This window comes from Palaemon carinicauda, chromosome 18, assembly GCF_036898095.1.
Source record: "Palaemon carinicauda isolate YSFRI2023 chromosome 18, ASM3689809v2, whole genome shotgun sequence".
Lineage (NCBI taxonomy): Eukaryota > Metazoa > Arthropoda > Malacostraca > Decapoda > Palaemonidae > Palaemon > Palaemon carinicauda.
Window position 1 is genome coordinate 110,428,661 of NC_090742.1, and position 18,049 is coordinate 110,446,709.

The 18,049-nt window shown below is 41.1% G+C and overlaps 1 protein-coding gene across 2 annotated transcripts in view; it reads left to right on the top strand.

The window, feature by feature from the left end:
- Positions 1-18,049, top strand: part of BHD (Birt-Hogg-Dube) — a 61,827-nt gene that overhangs the window by 33,000 nt on the left and 10,778 nt on the right. For both annotated transcript variants that reach the window (XM_068392674.1, XM_068392673.1), the window contains exons 6-8: positions 4,462-4,573; positions 9,201-9,285; positions 10,557-10,736. In XM_068392674.1, coding sequence (XP_068248775.1) covers positions 4,462-4,573; positions 9,201-9,285; positions 10,557-10,736 — 377 coding nt within the window. The remainder of the gene's footprint in view (positions 1-4,461; positions 4,574-9,200; positions 9,286-10,556; positions 10,737-18,049) is intronic.

Sequence of the window (18,049 nt, forward strand, 5' to 3'; positions counted from 1 at the left end):
AACAAGTGAGGATGTGGGGCAAGGAGCCCTGCTCCCTTTTCAGCCTGAGAGCATTCAGTTTTGATTTGGCCACTGTTGTGTACAGGTTTTTACAGACAACTCTTGTCAAACTTATTCACTTTCTTTCCCTTTTTCAGGAATTGAATGCATGTTGTTAGTTATGGAATAGAGGCAAAAGGTTTGCTTTTGCCCGGGGAAATGGTGGACACTGCAGTTGGTTCATGGCTAAGCTGGATGTAGATTTACACTCCCTCTGTACTTCTTGCAGGGGGCGTTTATCTGGGTCGGACTGTGCAACGCCTAAGAATACTGGTGAAGTCTTTCTCTGCTTTTGTCTCCGTTGGGGTGTTATGACTTCTGATGCCACCCCTCTGCATATAACTCTGGGTTGATCCCCAGGGAGTATGGTGCAGGGGTCCAGAGTACTCAGGTCTACATCTGCAAGCTTTTAGGTTTAGCTGGTGCGTAGGAAACCTCTAGTGTTTATTGCTTCCCTATGAAGGCTGGAAGCTCGTAGCCTGTGATCATGGAGACTGCCGACTAACGAGTTTGACCTAAGGAAATTGTTGGCTTTCTTAGATCATCCAGGAAGGTCCCCCATGACTATGTTAAAGTAGTTAGTAGCTAAGGCTACCACTTTCCCAGTACCCCCGTGCAATTACATGTGTTTTAATTGTTCCAGGAGATGCCAGTGGTGAAGGGCGTGGTGGGTACCTCCCCTTAAACCCAATGAATTGGGTAAGTTGGGTAAGATAACTTCTGGCCCAGCAGGTAAGGTGCCGATGTCGGGATCTGGGTACCAGTAAAGGAAAGGTGAGTGCTAATGCTGCTCTGGGTTATCTCAATCCCTGACCTGGTTACAGTGATCCCCACCCCTGCTCATTTGTCCATTGCCCTGACCCTTGTGCCTGGAAATCCGTGCTCGTTCTTCCTCCTTCAGTGCCAGGGATTCGGCCTTCGACCCCACGATGTTAGTGTGCCCTCCCCTTCCCCTGTAACTGTGACTGTGTCCCAGTGCTTTGTCTCCTGTTGGAGCAACCAGTATGGTTTCTCCCCACAGGAGGTAGCGTTGTCATCGACGGTTGCTCAGACCTCAAGACCTCTTTGCTTATAAAACCAGAAAAAGACCCAAGAAAGGGAAGAAACATGCACACTGTTCTTCTTTATCCACCTCTTCCTCATGGTTGTCCTCCTCTTTGTTTTCCTCTTTATTCTCCTCTTTGTCCTCCAACTCAGATTCTGAATCTTCTTCATCTAAGAAGAAGAATAAGAGGTCGAAGAAGTCCAGGAAGGCCACCCGTAGTCATATGGAGATGGCTCCCTGTAACACCCACTCTCTTTCGAGGGAGGTCGAAGGGTTCTGGCTACCCTGACAGCATAAGGCATGGTCTATCGACTAAAGGGTATAGGCCTCTCAGCCTGTTGGGTGTTGTCTATGTTCATGAGGAGCTTCGAGTAGTCTTACCTACCCCAGGACCACAGGCCTCCGGAGTGGGATTTGACCCTTGCTCTCAAAGCTCTTACGCATACCCCATATGAGCCTTTGAGGAGATTGTCAGACAGAGATCTGACCCTCAAAACTGTCTTTTTACTAGCCTCAGCATCAGCGAAGATAGTAGTCGAGTTGCATGGACATTCTTATACAATCCCGGGGCTAATGGGTGGAAGGAGGTCTCCAGTTTTGTGCTAGAATTCATGGCCAAAATGCAGAACGCGACAGTATATGCCTCTAGGTTCGAGGTCTTCTCTATCCCCTCTCCATGTAAAATGTTTGATGGTGATCAAGAGGAGATGCTTTTTCATCCTGTGAGGGCTCTGTGAGTTTTCATTAGCATTTGTTGGACCAAGAAAGAGGTGTCAAGAAGTATAATCTTTTTATGACGTGAGACAATTCGTACAACAAACACCTCGACCGCTGAGAGGATAAAGGTACCAGCTAGGACCAGAGCTCACAAATTCAGGTCTATAGCCCACACTAGCTTTCAGGAGAAACCTGTCAATGGGCCAAGTGATAAAGACCCGAGTCTAGAAACAACAGACCACCTACACAGCCTTTTAACATTTGTGCTTGGTCCTATGGGGGTTGCTCAAGTAGTTGTGTAACCAGCCCAGCTATATGAGATAGGAAGCAACTCATCCATGGTAACGGATAGATGTAAGTCTGGAATGAATAGTAAAATGACTGGCTTTTCATTTTTCGGTCCCCCTCTTAGGAAAAAAGCGGTTGAAACGTTACGTGCTGGATTCGGCCTAATGCTGGTAAGTTACTTTTCCGAGCTCCATTCTTTATCCTTAAAGAAGTATTTCCCCCATCCTCCCTAAATGAAGGGGAGAATATCTGTATCAACCCATTCATCATCTTACAGATAAATGGTTCCAAACTGATATCCCCTTTGGGGAAAGGACTTTTTCATTTGACCAAGTATGTCTCCATGTAAAATCCAGGTACTGTCAGTTTTCTCATCGCTATGAAAGTCAATTAAGAGGTTGTTGGAGTTACCACTTTGCACTTGTATGGGATCAGGCAGTTGTACACTTCCAAGGAAGAAAAAGAACATTCCATCTTGGTTCTAGGGAGACTTTCAACCCCGTCCGCAGTGTCTCTCCCCATTAAAGCACAGAGGTGTTTATGTTTAGTAGGAACAAGTCGCAAGTTTTAAAAGTAATTTATATTTTTTTTTATCTTTACAAACCGGAGTCCTTTAATATAACTTCCGTTTCCAACTGCTACTCTCAGTCCTGGGTCAGGGCACCAGGCAACCATTGAGATATTACTGCTAGAGAGTTATTGGGTCCTTTGACTGGCCAGATAGTACTTCATTGGTTACCTCTCTCTGGGTATGGCTCCTTTTTCTTTTGCCTGCAAATATTGTACTCTGAATAGTCTGACCTATATTTTCCACATTCTCCTCTGTCCTCATACATCTGAAAACACTGATATTACCAAACAATTCTTTGCTCTAGGGTTAACTACTGCACTGTAATTGTTCAGTGGCTATGTTCCTCTTGGTAAGTGTAAAAGAGACTCTTTAGCTATGGTAAGCAGCTGTTCTAGGAGAACAACACTTCGTAGGTAGTACCTTAGCCTCTGTACCATGATCTTCCACTTTCTTGGGGTAGAGTTCTCTTGCTTGAGGGTACACTCAGGCACACTGTATATTCTTTCTTATTTCATTTACCCTTACTTTTTTATTAAAGTTTTTATAGTTTATATATGAAAGATCTATTTTAATGTTGTTACTGTTCTTAAAATATTTTATTTTAATTGTTTATTACTTCTCTTGTAGTTTATTTATTTCCTTGTTGAGATACTACCACTAGAGAGTTATGGGGTCTTTTGACTGGCCAGACAGTACTACATTGAATCCTTCTCTCTGGTTACGGTTCATTTTCCCTTTGCCTACATATTCACACACCGAATAGTCTGGCCTATTCGTTACATATTCTCTTCTGTCCTCATACACCTGACAACACTGAGATTACCAAACAATTCTTCTTACTGCACTGTAATTGATCAATGGCCACTTTCCTCTTTGTAAGGGTAGAAGAGACTCTTAAGCTATGGTAAGCAGCTCTTCTAGGAGAAGGACACTCCAAAATCAAACCATTGTTCTCTAATCTTGAGTAGTGCCATAGCCTCTGTACCATGGTCTTCCACTGTCTTGGGTTAGAGTTCTCTTGCTTGAGGGTACAATCGGGCACACTGTTCTATCTTATAGCTTATGTCTCTTCCACTTGTTTTGTTAAAGTTTTTATAGTTCTAAAGTGATATTTATTTAAATATTGTTGCTCTTCGTAAAATATTTTATTTTCCTCGTTTCCTTTCCTCACTGAGCTATTTTCCCTGTTGGAGCCCCTGGGCTTATAGCATCCTGCCTTTCCTACTAGGGTTGTAGCTTAGCAAATAATGATAATGATAATAATGTATAAACTATAAAGAAAGACTTATGTCAGCCTGTTCAACATGAAAACATTTTCTGCAAGTTTTAACTTTTGAAGTTCTACCGATTCAGCTACTTGATTAGGAAGATTATTCCACAACTTGGTCACAGTTGGAATAAACCTTCTAGAATACACTGTAGTATTGAGTGTCATGATGGAAAAGGCCTGACTATTAGGAATAACTGCATACCTAAGTATTACAAACAGGATGTTACTATGCGGGAAGATCTGAATGCATAGGATGGTCAGAATTATAAAAAATTTTATGCAATATACAAGTAATAATAATAATAATAATAATAATAATAATAATAATAATAAAAAGGTCAGAAGTGAAGCTTTAAGACTGTTGGGAGGGGTGGGGCTTTTCACCCTCACCCTCCATCAGCTAATCAACTGCTTGTTAAGCAACAGTAACGATTGTCTCCATCTCGCGCTGAAACAATCTCCCAATTAAAGGACTTAGGTTTGTATAGCTATGGAAAATAAAAATTACATTAAAAATTTGTTATTTTGCAGGTACAGCATTTTAATACTTATGAAAGATAAAATGTTGCTTCTCAACTCATGGCCATTTTTTGTACGACATTTGAGAGAAACTATCAGTCACTTACAGGAAAAAGCAAGCAAGGTAAGACAGATTTTGTATTACAGACTAATTATATTTGAAATAATTCAAAGGTTACTCATGAATGACAGAGGCAAGAGATATGATAATATCCTGGAGGCTAACCATTACTGTATATGTATGATTAGTGGGTAAGCCCCGTTCCATCAAGCTAGGAACTAGGAGGGCTAGGCAATTGCTGCTGATGAAATAGCAGATAGATCTGTAAGCACCCCTAAACCCCCTAGCTCACAATAGGTGAGATTGCAGACATTACTAGAAATTATGGAGCTTGAGTGGGTCTCAAACTCTCATCAAACAAATTTCTTAACGTGTTGGTTAAGAAATAGTAACGTTGCATGTATTCATCATCATCCTCAATGTTTTTATATCAGCTTTTCCATTTATGAAATTATATGAGAATAGAATTCTCTTGACCATCATCTAATCTGTACTTAGTCCATAAGTTCAATAAGGTACAAGTTTTAATATATTACCTTCTTTTCTTGATTGCTTGCACTCTCTTGTGTATCATTGTCCTGCTAGTGTACTGTACTTCCATATCTACTGCTGTAGTGACCTACTGTTCCTCATTACTTGCTTAAACCATCTCAATTGCATTAATACTGTAATTATTATTCATCATCAACTCTTTTTATGCCTATTGATGCAAAGCCTTGATTAGATTTTGCCAGTTGTCTCTATCTGGAACTTTTAAATCAATACTTCTCCATTCATCGTCTCCTACTTCACGCTTCGTAGTCCTCAGCCATGTATGCCTGGGTCTTCCAACCCTTCTAGTGCCTTGTGGAGCTAAGTTAAAAGTTTGGTGAACTAATTAATCTCTTCCTGGGAGTGCGAAGTGCTAGCCCAGATCATCTCCATCTACTCACCATAATCTCATCCACATATTGCACTCATGTAATCTCTTATAGTTTCATTTCTAATCCTTTCCTGCCATTTAACTCCCAATATTCTTCTTAGGGGTTTGTTCTCAAATCTACAAAATCTGTTGGGTGTTGTTTCATTGTCATACTATGACTCTTGTCCATACAGTAACACCGATCTCACTAAACTGGTATATACCCTGATTCTTATATGTAATTTCAGGCAATTTTGATTTCCAAATTTTACTTAACCTAGCTATTTTCTGATTTGCTTTTCTCAATCTTTCCTTAAACTCCAACTCTAAAGACCCTGTTTTAGAGGTCATAGTTCCTAAATATTTAATCCTTTCTCCTTCCAATGATATTTCATATTGCATATTCCATTCTCATTATCTCTGTCTTTCTTCTATTTATCTTGAGTCCAACCTCCTTTGATATTTCATGCATTCTGATAAGCAAGCATTGCAAATCCTATGGTATCCTGCTAATAAGGATGTTAAATTAAATTTTGATAATAAATTCTGTTAATTACGGTATATACTCTCTTGATTTTCATGTTGCTTTGTCCCCAAAACTGACTCAATATCAACATTAACCTAAAAAACAAAATATTTCCCATTTTCTTCCCTTCAAGAGGCCACGTCTCTTGTCCATCTGTGTAATATCTGGTGGTTGGTCACTTAATTCAGTCTCGTTGTAAAGATTATCGTGCTGTGGTAGTGTATAGCACATAGACTTACTATCAGGTTAACGACCCCGATCCCGTCTAACTAATAAACTGGCCTCAGGGAGCACCATGATAAATGAATACCACCTCATGTTTTGGTTCTGGGCAAGAGGACCCAGGAAGCAGCATGAACCTCAGATGAGTGTTTTCGAGTTTCAGTGTATTGAATTACAAAGTTTCAGTTCATTGGCTTAAAAAAGATTATTGAGGATCATGGTGAGATATAGAAATAAAATACAGTAAAGAAAAAATTATGTATTTTTGTAAACAAAGAAAACTAGTATTCCTCTATCCATCAGTGTATGATTGACAAAATTGTAATGATAACACCTGAACATACATCTACAATTACAATAGTGAGTGAAAATTATAGAACCCAATACATTTTGTAGTAAAACTGTATACTGTACCATCAAACACATATGAAGACCAAGTTTGTTATACAGTATAACATAATCATAAATCACAAATGTTTTTTTTAAAAAGAGCCCCTGAAAACAAAATGTACTGTCTGTGTGGTGTGTACCCCTAAATCAAGATCAGAACAATCCAAACGCCATAAATTAATTCAGCATAATGGTTAATATTTCCACAGTAAGCAAATTCAATGGACTTTGTTGTGATCTTTTAGAATTATTCATTTCTACACTAACACTATCTTCATTTCACAATGACTGAAAAAAGAGAGCTGAGTAAAGCTCCACTTCACTTCAGAGAGGACAGGCCATATTCCGGCCCAGTGGATAGGAACTAGCACCATCGAATCACACAACCTTCAACAGTTTCCTTCACATAAAGGGTTTATACACCGTAACAGAGGTATCACATTGAACCTGGTAGTTACTGAACATTGACTTTCCATAAACTGTTCCCGTCTTTAAGTTTGACAGAGTAGCCTTCCTCTCATAAATAATTCACAAAGAATAATGAAGACCTCAGGAGAGCAAGACCAACAGAGAACATGTATGCCTCCTATTACATCATTTTCTAGTGCTGTGGACCATGGGCTGATTAATAGGTAGACCACGCACAAAAAAAATGATGTAGAATTTAAAGTTGAATAAATGATATACAGTATCTGAAAATAGATAAAAGTAAAAATATTATATTTTCTTTTATCTAGACATATAATTGAAAATAAACATTAGATGAAAAAATGTGGAAAGGAATATAATTCTTTTTCTTATTCTATCCCAATAATTGTTCATGGCAAACATGAACAATTAAATGTGACTTATAACTAGTGAGAGTAAAGTTGGGGAAATTTATTTCCTTAGCGTGCAGAAGGCAAGATTGACGCAGGACTAGTACAATACGTTTCTGGATAATGATACAGTACATAGAATTCACTCCACTCACATCTTGTTGTGTTTGTTAAACATGTCCACTCTTGCCAATTTAAATAAGAATTTCTTTTCTGTTCTCCACTTGAGACTAATACTACTGGTGAAAACATAATTTACTGTGTTAATCATGAGGCCCTTGTTATTAAACTCAAACAATTTGGAGCAGGTGTGTCTTTTCTTAGCATCATTATTGAGTTTTTGAGTAATAGATTGCAAAGAGTTGTTGTTAGTGAACACCACAGTCAATATAGGAATCTGATATCTGGTGCTCCTCAGTAGTTTTCTTGGCCCATTACTTTTCATACTATATACACGTGATATGTGGTTTGTCCTTGAAAATAAGCATGTCTATGGAGATGATGCTACTCTGCATCAATTCCATCTCCTGAATGTAAATCTGGGGTTGCTGAATCACTTAATAGAGATCTTAGTGCATAGCGTAAATTATGGTGCATGAAGTTGAACCCTAACAAAACTCAAAGTATGGTTGTAAGTTGGTCGAGGACAGTGGCTCCTCTCCTGATCTCAGCACTGATAATGATTCTTTATCTCTTTTAAAATTTTAGGTATGATTCTTGATAGTAAATTTACTTTTGAAAAACAAATAAGGTATGTTTCTTCATCAATTGCTCAAAAACTTGTCTTACTGAGAAAATCTTTTATTTTCAGTGATGAATCTATTCTGAAGAAACGTCTTTATTCTTTCATTCTACCTTGTTTTGAGTATTGTTTTCCTGTCTGGTCTTCAGCTCCTGAATCTCATCTTAATTTGTTGGCAAGAACAAGAACTTGCAGTCTATTAAATTTCTTACATTCCTGGTCTATATATTAATCTTTGGTACCGTTGCTCAGTTAGTTCTTTATGCATGTTGCATGAGGTTTTTCATAACTCAGACCATCCTTTGCTTTCAGATCTTCCAAGACAGTACCAGCCTGCTCATAATGCTAGGAATGCAGTTAATTCTAATAATTATGCTTTCTTCATCATAAGGCTCAATACTACACAGCATTCGAGAAGTTTTATTCCATCTTTGACTAAGTTGTGGAATGATCTTCCTAATCAGGCCGTTGAATCGGTGGAAGAAAAGTTTAAACTTGCAGAGAATATTTTTATGTTGATCAGGTTGAGATAACTCTCTTTATATTTATCCAGTATATGAAAGATCTATTTTAATGTTACTGTTCTTAAAATATTTCGTAATAATTGTTCATCACTTCTCTTGTGGTTTATATATTTCCTTTCCTCACTGGGCTATTTTTCCCTGTTGGAGTCCTTGGAATTATAGCATCCTGGTTTTCTAACTAGGTCTGTAGCTTAGCTAGTAATAATAATAATCCTGTGATTATAAACTGTTAAGGATAATATGTCTTGGTGACATCTAGAGATGAAATTAAACAAAAGTAGCATTAGAACTTACTCAAGCAACTTATTTTGATAGCTTTACCTAAGAAGTACAGTATCCTAAGTGTTCGGTTCTCACAGCTAGTTAGCCATACTTTACCTATTGGTTATGACAATGCAGTACATCATGCTTTGCTACTGTACCATGTTAGACATTTTATTGGCTCCTTTTTCTGTTCTCTACAGCTGTTTTATTCTTAAGCATTTAGCACTCCAAGCATTTTCCTTATGACATATATAAAACTTTGCTTGGTTTACTAGAAAATAATGTTTTTTTTCATATTTTCAGATTTATTCAAATGAAGAATCAAAAGTAAGCCATCGAGCTTTAAGATCAGCTGCTTCAATGATGGATGGTGTTCGTAAACAGCGAGGTATGTCATCTGAAGTATACTTAATTGTAATAACAGCTTCATTATCTGCTTTTTCCTATCCTCACGCTTTTTAAGTGGGAAGTGCATGTTCCCTGGAGGTAAAAAATTTATCAAAGGGTGTACACCATTCTAGAGTTAGCAAGTCTCATTAGCAACTACTCAGACAGACAAGTTAACTGCATGGAACGCTATGTTGATTGGTTGAATGGAAATAATGTCATGATTAGCTTGAAGATTCCCTGTGGGCTTGAGTGTAGGGAAAGTATTACATTATTTGTATTGACTTTGGTATCAGTGGTTGAGTCATGATAGTTATAGTAACTAAAATTTCAATACGGTACTTGTCCAAAAGAATTGCCACATTCTTTGTGTCAAATTTAAGAGTAAAATAAAATGTAATGTAAATTCTATTACAATGCTTCCTTACAACATCTCAGTCATTGGTGCAAGCCATCTGTCTAATCAAAAGTAAATCATAATCTAAAGTGTACCTTTTTATATAGAATCCCTTATGAACATGCAGCCTTCTTAGATAATCTGAATTTAATCCAAGATAAAACAGGGTTCTAGCTCATTTTCTATCTATAGTAAACACTCCTGCTTATTGTTCAAAGAAAGGTATAGAGAAGGGTAACCTCCTTTTTCATACATGATTATGTAGTGTTTACAATATGTTTCAGGTCAATATTTTTAAGACCTTTAGAACAGTAAAATATGTTATTTTCTGTTTGCAAAGTTTAATAAAGTAGAGAATGCGTTCCTTATATGGCCTAGTCTTAACCAACTCTGATTACTTCCATGCACTTACTTGATCTTTCGAGTGGTAGCCAACGGAATTAGAAGCATTCATAAAACATTGACCATCATATAGTGAGATGCTGACATTTCATGAAGTAAATTGGAATTAAGATGATGAAAAAAGGCAATTATTCATATGCAGTACACTGCATTTGACCTTCAGCTTCATTTCTTTCTGCCTTAGATTTTAAACAATCCTTTTGTTCTCTGGTCACAAAGCTAAGTTCTTTAACATCACAATGCTCCAATTTTCATTTATAGTTTAAAAGCAAACCCTTTGGATGAGCTATATGAGAACCTAGGATGCAACTTAATGGTATATTAGATTTTATATAGTAATAATAACTCTCTCATTTATCCCTAGTTTTGTCTTGCTCAATTATCTATTTTTATTTGCAAGAATGGTATTAGCATTTAAATGACACTAAAACTGTAGAGTAATCCTTACAACAAACTAATATTGGCATTTTCAGGCCAGTCAGCTGCTGGACAGCCCAGATCTTTACCCGAACTTGTTGGTGATGAGAAAATCTGGGAATATCTTCACTCATCTTCAACTTGGTTACTAAAAGCAGGTGGCCTTAGGTTACAAGAGAGACTTGTAGAGGGACCACAAGTGAGTGCTTTGATAGCAGAGACTTCAGATGATGAAGGTAGTTAAGGTTGTTCGTTATTTCTGTTTATATTATTATTTTATCCAAAATATTTTCCTGCTCCCATAATGGTTTTACAGTTGACTGGACTTTGTAAGGTCGCAGCTTATATCTGAATGCACTCTTTTCAATATTAATCTTACCCGATAATCATGTAGCTGTCAACTCTGTTGCCGACAGAAATCTACGGTCGGGATACGCCAGCGATCGCTATACAGGTGGGGGTGAACACCACAGCGCCATCTGTGGTCAGGTACTCCAGTACTTCTTGTCAACACCACCTCAATTTTTCCTCTGTCGTGCCTCCGGCTAGACCTACATGGATACGCTGTTGATTCTGGAGTTATTGCTCACGATTTGGTGATGTATTTGCTCTAGAGTTTAGCTTTTGCTATTCAGGAAGTTTTATCATTAGCTTAGCTAGCTTTTGGAATTAATTTGATTATTTATGGTGACGAAGAGAGTATGAACTCTCTTTCACCTTTAAATGGCCGACCCTTCCCTTAGACGGAAGTGTTGGTGTCGAAGAGAGTATAGACTCTCTTTCTTAATTTTGCTTAACAAAAGTTATAGATTTATTTTATATCTCTCCGCCTTTTATAGGCCTCTTCGATTAACTTCCTTTTATTATAAACTTATTAAAATTAATTTTTATATTTGTTTATATTCGACCTTTCCTAATAGTAGGCGGTCTTTTCTTGGAACCGAAGTTAATTTACATTGAGCCCGTCATTTCGTTTTTACCTGTTTACATATTATGCTATTTTAATGTTTTTGAAAGAATTTCTTTGATAAGTCTCGTACTGTTTTCAAAGTTGAACTAACGTTTTGTTTTGTCTCTGCAGTTGTTGACGTTCAGAACGTTCAACTTGCGCTCTATCGTTACGATAGAGAGAGAGCATTCATGGTGTCACGTTGCAGTAAGAGTAAACCGATTCTAGCGTTTTGTTCATTCTTTCTTAGCTTAAATGGTTTTAATTCTAATAAAGGAACTTTTTATTTGGGAAATCTTTCAGTTTTTTTCCTTTAACAATAATATGTTTTAACGATATATATAATTGGGCTCTTCTCTCAGGTTCTAAGTCAAGAGAGAGAGAGAGAGAGAGAGAGATAGAGACGGAGGGAGAGAGAGGAGGATAAACGTTTCGTTCAAGCGGGTAACGTTGTTATCGTTTTTGCTCTTCTCCCTAGTCTCTTTAGGGGAAGAAGGTAAACGTTTCTAGAGTTTTATTCTTGTTCTCAAGCTTTATGCGGTGAGAGATTTTAAACGTAGTTTATTTGATCTAGTGTTTAGTCTCTTTTCCAGCCACTGAATTATTTATCTTTCATTATGTTTTTCTGTTACATTGTAATACTGTTTTCGCAATTACTAACTTTAATGAAGGATAGAATTGCGTGTTTCAGGTACAAACCACTTAAAGTTTCGAGTTCAGTGAAATAAGTGCAAACAGAAAATCAAAAGTGATAAAGTGATAAGCGCAAAGTGTTACAGTGTTGCGTTCGAGGGTTCGTCTGTTCGTGCCAGTTGTTCGCCTAGTCTGGGACCTCTTACAAGCTCCCAAGCCCAGGGGAGAAGTAATGTCGAAGGACTTATGGGTTCAGCAGGCCTTGATCGACGAACAGACGTTTCCCTCCGTGGTTTCGGGTGTAACCAACTCACGTAGCCGACGTGATCACCCCACCCACACAAAGACGAGAGAGCCCTTTTATTCCTCGTCTGCGGAAGAGGTTTCTCGCAGAAACCATGGACCAAATCTTGCAGCTTTTAGTGCAAGTCGGTCCCTTCCGCGCAAGTCCAACTCCTAGGTGGTGTCTTTAGCACTGGGTCAGTTCGGACTTGCTGCAGTACGACAACTGCACACCTCCCAGAGAGGCAAGGTGGTATCGCAACAGACAGTAACTCAGTCTGTTGCCGCACCAGCTGTTTTAGACCCTCAGTCTCAACGGACAGTTTGTTGTTGTCTTTTTTAAACTCTAGTGGTCTATGCTGCAGACAATGCAGTCTCAGCTTGCGGTGTTGATGCAGGAGTTTCAGGCAGAGAAGGTTAGCACACCTCCTCCTGCGAGCGCTCCTCCACCTCTGCGCAGTCCATCCTGCCAGACGTATGATGTTGAGGTTCCTCAACCTACCTCCACGCGTGAGCTGCCGCATTGGGAGTTGCCAGATACCAGTCCACCCTCCCAGACGTATGATGTTGAGGTTCCTCAACCTACCTCCACGCGTGAGCTGCCGCATTGGGAGTTGCCAGATACCAGTCCACCCTGCCAGACGTATGATGTTGAGGTTCCTCAACCTACCTCCACGCGTGAGCTGCCGCATTGGGAGTTGCCAGATACCAGCGCTGTGCAGCAACCTCCACTTTCCTTGAGGCAGGAGCCTCTTGCTATGCAGTAACCTCCTCTACCCTTGAGGCAGGAGCCTCATGTGTTGCGACAACCATCCTCGAGGCAGCAATCTCTTGCGTTGCGGCAACCTCCACCATCCTTGAGGCAGCAACCTCAAGAACCTCAACTCTTGAGGCAAGAGCCTCAACTCTTGAGGAACCTCATGCTATGAGGCAGCCGCCTCAACGCATGCAGCAACCGCATTTTTCACAGCATGAGCCTCTCTCTGCGCAGCTACCTCCTCAACCCTTGAGGCAGACGCAACTCTTGAGGCAGGAACCTCACAGGAGCCTCATGCTATGCGGCATCCTCCTCAACCCATGAGGCAGGAGCCTCATGCTATGCGGCATCCTCCTCAACCCATGAGGCAGGAGCCTCATGCTATGCGACATCCTCCTCTACCCATGAGGCAGCCTCATGCTATGCGGCATCCTCCTCAACCCATGAGGCAGGAGCCTCATGCTATGCGGCATCCTCCTCAACCCATGAGGCAGGAGTCTCATGCTATGAGGAGCTTCATGCTATGCGGCATCCTCCTCAAACCATGAGGCAGGAGCCTCATGCTATGCGGCAACCGCCTCAACCCATGAGGCAGGAGCCTCATACTATGCGGCATCCTCCTCAACGCATGCAGCATAAGCCTCATCCCTTGCAGCATGAGCCTCATCCCATGCAGCATGAGCCTCATACCATGCAGCATGAGCCTCATCCCATGCAGCATGAGCCTCATCCCATGCAGCATAAGCCGCACGCCATGCAACATGCTCTGCTTACCTTACAGCATGCTCTACATACAGCGTGCTCTGCATACAGCATGCTCTGCATACCTTACCGCATGCTTCTCAGTCACACATCTTTGGTTGTTGCCAACTCACTAGACTGTCAAGCACTTTCATAACGTTGCCTTCTAGTCTGCTGCTTTTGCACCAGTGAAACCCTCACTGAGAGAACTTAGCTTTTCTCGGATATGGTTCCTGTAGATGAGAAAGTGCTATTCTCCCTCCTTCTGATATTCCCTTGAGGACTCTGTCATTTTGAGAGGAGCCTTTAGCTGCTTAGCCTCCTATGGACTTTTATTTAAGCATAACATGCTTCCAGGGAGGGTAATGGTTCCACTTCAGTCGCTAACCCCGTCTGTTACCACACCTGCTCCCACAGACCTTGAGCTGTGTTACAAGACATGCAGTCCAAGCTTAGTCCTTGTTAGAGGATTTTTTTGTTTACGGAGTCAGTGTGTCACTGGGAAGACGTTCAACAACCAGCAGAAGTGACTTGTTGTGACGCAGTGCGGCAACCTCAGCAACCCGATAAGGAGTTGTCTGTACGACCCAGACAGTCTAGACAGCTTCGGGTTGTCACTGTACTTCCTCGCCTCCCCATGGTTGACAGTTCACAGACTGTGCAGCAGTACCATGATCTTGTGTCCGGCTCCGTCAGACGACTAGCTTTTAAGAGCTCCCACAAGTCGTCGCTGTCTGGAGATTCTCAGATGGACTATGGATCTGACCAAGGAACTGGGCCTCCTGGTCAATTTTGAGGAGTCCCAGCTCGTCCCATCCCAGACCATTGTCTACCTGGGTATGGATCTTCAGAGTCGAGCTTTTCGGGCTTTTCCGTCGGCCCCAAGGATCTACTAAGCCCTAGATTGCATCCAGAGCATGCTGAGAAGGAACCGATGCTCAGTCAGGTAGTGGATGAGTCTAACAGGGACACTTTCATCGCTGGCACTGTTCTTCGAGTTAGGGAGACCCCACCTCCGCCCCCTTCAGTATCATCTAGCGGCTCACTGGATAAAGGACATGACGCTAGAGACGATCTCAGTTCCTGTTTCCGAAGAGAGGAGGTCTACTCTAACGTGGTGAAAGAACAGCTTTCTTCTCAAGGAAGTCTACCTTTGGCTGTTCAGAAACCCGACCGCCGTCTCTTCTCTGACGCATCAGACACGGGCTGGGGTGCGACTTTGGACGGACAGGAATGCTCGGGAACATGGAATCAGGAGCTAAGGACACTTCACATCTCTTGCAAGGAGCTGTTGGCGGTTCATCTGGCCTTGATAAACTTCAAGTCCCTCCAGCTTAACAAGGTGGTGGAGGTGGACTCTGACAACACCACAGCCTTGGCTTACATCTCCAAGCAGGGAGGGACTCATTCGTGGAAGTTGTTCTAGATCGCAAGGGACCTCCTCATCTGGTTAAAAGATCGAAAGCTCACGCTGGTAACGAGGTTCATTCAGGGCGATATGAATGTCATGGCAGATCGCCTTAGCCGGAAGGGTCAGGTCATCCCCACAGAGTGGACCCTTCACAAGAATGTTTGCAGCAGACTTTGGGCCCTGTGGGGTCAGCCAACCATAGATCTGTTCGCTACCTCGATAACCTAGAGGCTCCCGTTGTATTGTTCTCCGATTCCAGACCCAGCAGCAGTTCACGTGGATGCTTTTCTGCTGGATTGGTCCCATCTCGACCTGTATGCATTCCCGCCGTTCAAGATTGTCAACAGGGTACTTCAGAAGTTCGCCTCTCGCTAAGGGACACGGCTGACATTGGTTGGCTCCGCTCTGGCCCGCGAGAGAATGGTTCATAGAGGTACTGCAATGGCTGGTCGACATTCCCAGGACTCTTCCTCTAGGAGTGGACCTTCTACGTCTACCTCACGTAAAGAAGGTACATCCAAACCTCCACGCTCTTCGTCTGACTTCCTTCAGACTTTCGAAAGACTCTCAAGAGCTAGGGGCTTTTCGAAGGAGGCAGCCAGAGCGATTGCCAGAGCAAGGAGGACATCCACTCTCAGAGTCTTTCAGTCTAAAGGGGAAGTCTTCCGAAGCTGGTACAAGGCCAATGCAGTTTCCTCATCCAGTACCACTGTAACCCAGATTGCTGACTTCCTGTTACATCTAAGGAACGTAAGATCCCTTTCAGCTCCTACGATTAAGGGTTACAGAAGTATGTTGGCAGCGGTTTTCCGCCACAGAGGCTTGGATCTTTCCACCAACAAAGATCTACAGGACCTCCTTTAGTCTTTTGAGACCTCAAAGGAACGTCGGTTGTCCACTCCAGGCTGGAATCTAGACGTGGTCCTAAGGTTCCTTATGTCATCAAGATTTGAACCTCTCCAATCAGCCTCTTTTAAGGACCTCACATTAAAAACTCTTTTCCTCGTGTGCTTGACAACAGCTAAAAGAGTAAGTGAGATCCACGCCTTCAGCAGGAACATAGTTTTCACATCTGAAACGGCTACATGTTCCTTGCAGCTCGGTTTTTTGCTAGAACGAGCTTCCTTCACGTCCTTGGCCTAAGTCGTTCGAGATCCCAAGCCTGTCCAACTTGGTGGGGGACGAACTGGAGAGAGTACTTTGCCCAGTTAGAGCTCTTAGGTACTATCTAAAAAGGCCATAACCTTTACGAGGACAATCAGAAGCCTTATGGTGTGCTATCAAGAAGCCTTCCCTTCCAAGGTCTAAGAACTCAGTTTCTTACCTATTCAGGCTCCTGATTAGGGAAGCACATTCTCATCTGAAGGAAGAAGACCTTGCTTTGCTGAAGGTAAGGGCACATGAAGTGAGAGCTGTGGCTTCTTCAGTGACCCTCAAACAGAACCGTTCTCTGCAGAGTGTTATGGATGCAACCTATTGGAGAAGCAAGTCAGTGTTCGCATCATTCTATCTCAAAGATGTCCAGTCTCTTTACGAGAACTGCTACACCCTGGGACCATTCGTAGCAACGAATGCAGTAGTAGGCGGGGGCTCAGCCACTACATTCCCATAATCCCTTAACCTTTTTAACCTTTCTCTTGAATACTTTTTATGGGTTGTACGGTCGGCTAAGAAGCCTTCCACATCCTTGTTGATTTGGCGGGTGGTCAATTCTTTCTTGAGAAGCGCCGAGGTTAAAGGTTGTGATGAGGTCCTTTAGTATGGGTTGCAGCCCTTTATACTTCAGCACCTAAGAGTCGTTCAGCATCCTAAGAGGACCGCTACGCTCAGTAAGGAAGACGTACTTAATAAAGGCAGAGTAATGGTTCAAGTCGTCTTCCTTACCAGGTACTTATTTATTTTATGTTATTTTTGAATAACTAATAAAATAAAATACGGGATACTTAGCTTCTTTGTTAACATGTATGCTGGTCTCCACCCACCACCCTGGGTGTGAATCAGCTACATGATTATCGGGTAAGATTAATATTGAAAAATGTTATTTTCATTAGTAAAGTAAATTTTTGAATATACTTACCCGATAATCATGATTTAATTGACCCACCCTTCCTCCCCATAGAGAACCAGTGGACCGAGGAAAAAATTGAGGTGGTGTTGACAAGAAGTACTGGAGTACCTGACCACAGATGGCGCTGTGGTGTTCACCCCCACCTGTATAGCGATCGCTGGCGTATCCCGACCGTAGATTTCTGTCGGCAACAGAGTTGACAGCTACATGATTATCGGGTAAGTATATTCAAAAATTTATTTTACTAATGAAAATAACATTTTTGGAAAGGAGCCATTGCTACTTAAATGGAAGTTACATATTCAGGACTGCCTTTTCCTTTGTTATCCATTTGAGATTTTGGTTTCAAATCTGAGGCCATCTATCAGTAATGTTCATTTTCGTGAGCTCCATGATCCCAAAACAGAGGATTTATATAACTATTCTTGAGAAAATTTTGCATTCTTTTTCTTGATTTTCAAGTTCTTAGGTTCATGCTGTTCATGAAATAAATACAACAAAGATAAAAATATATTTTTTTTGAACATTTTTCAAGTATTTTTTTGTTTGATTAATCCATTCATTTAGTTTACATCACAGCATCAAAGGTTATAGATACCAATTTTCATCAGCATTAAAGCTTAACTTTACATTAAGGGGTTGTCAAAATGTTAATAGAATGGTTCAAATATAACCTTTTAGAACTATTTCAAGTCTAATTTTGATTTC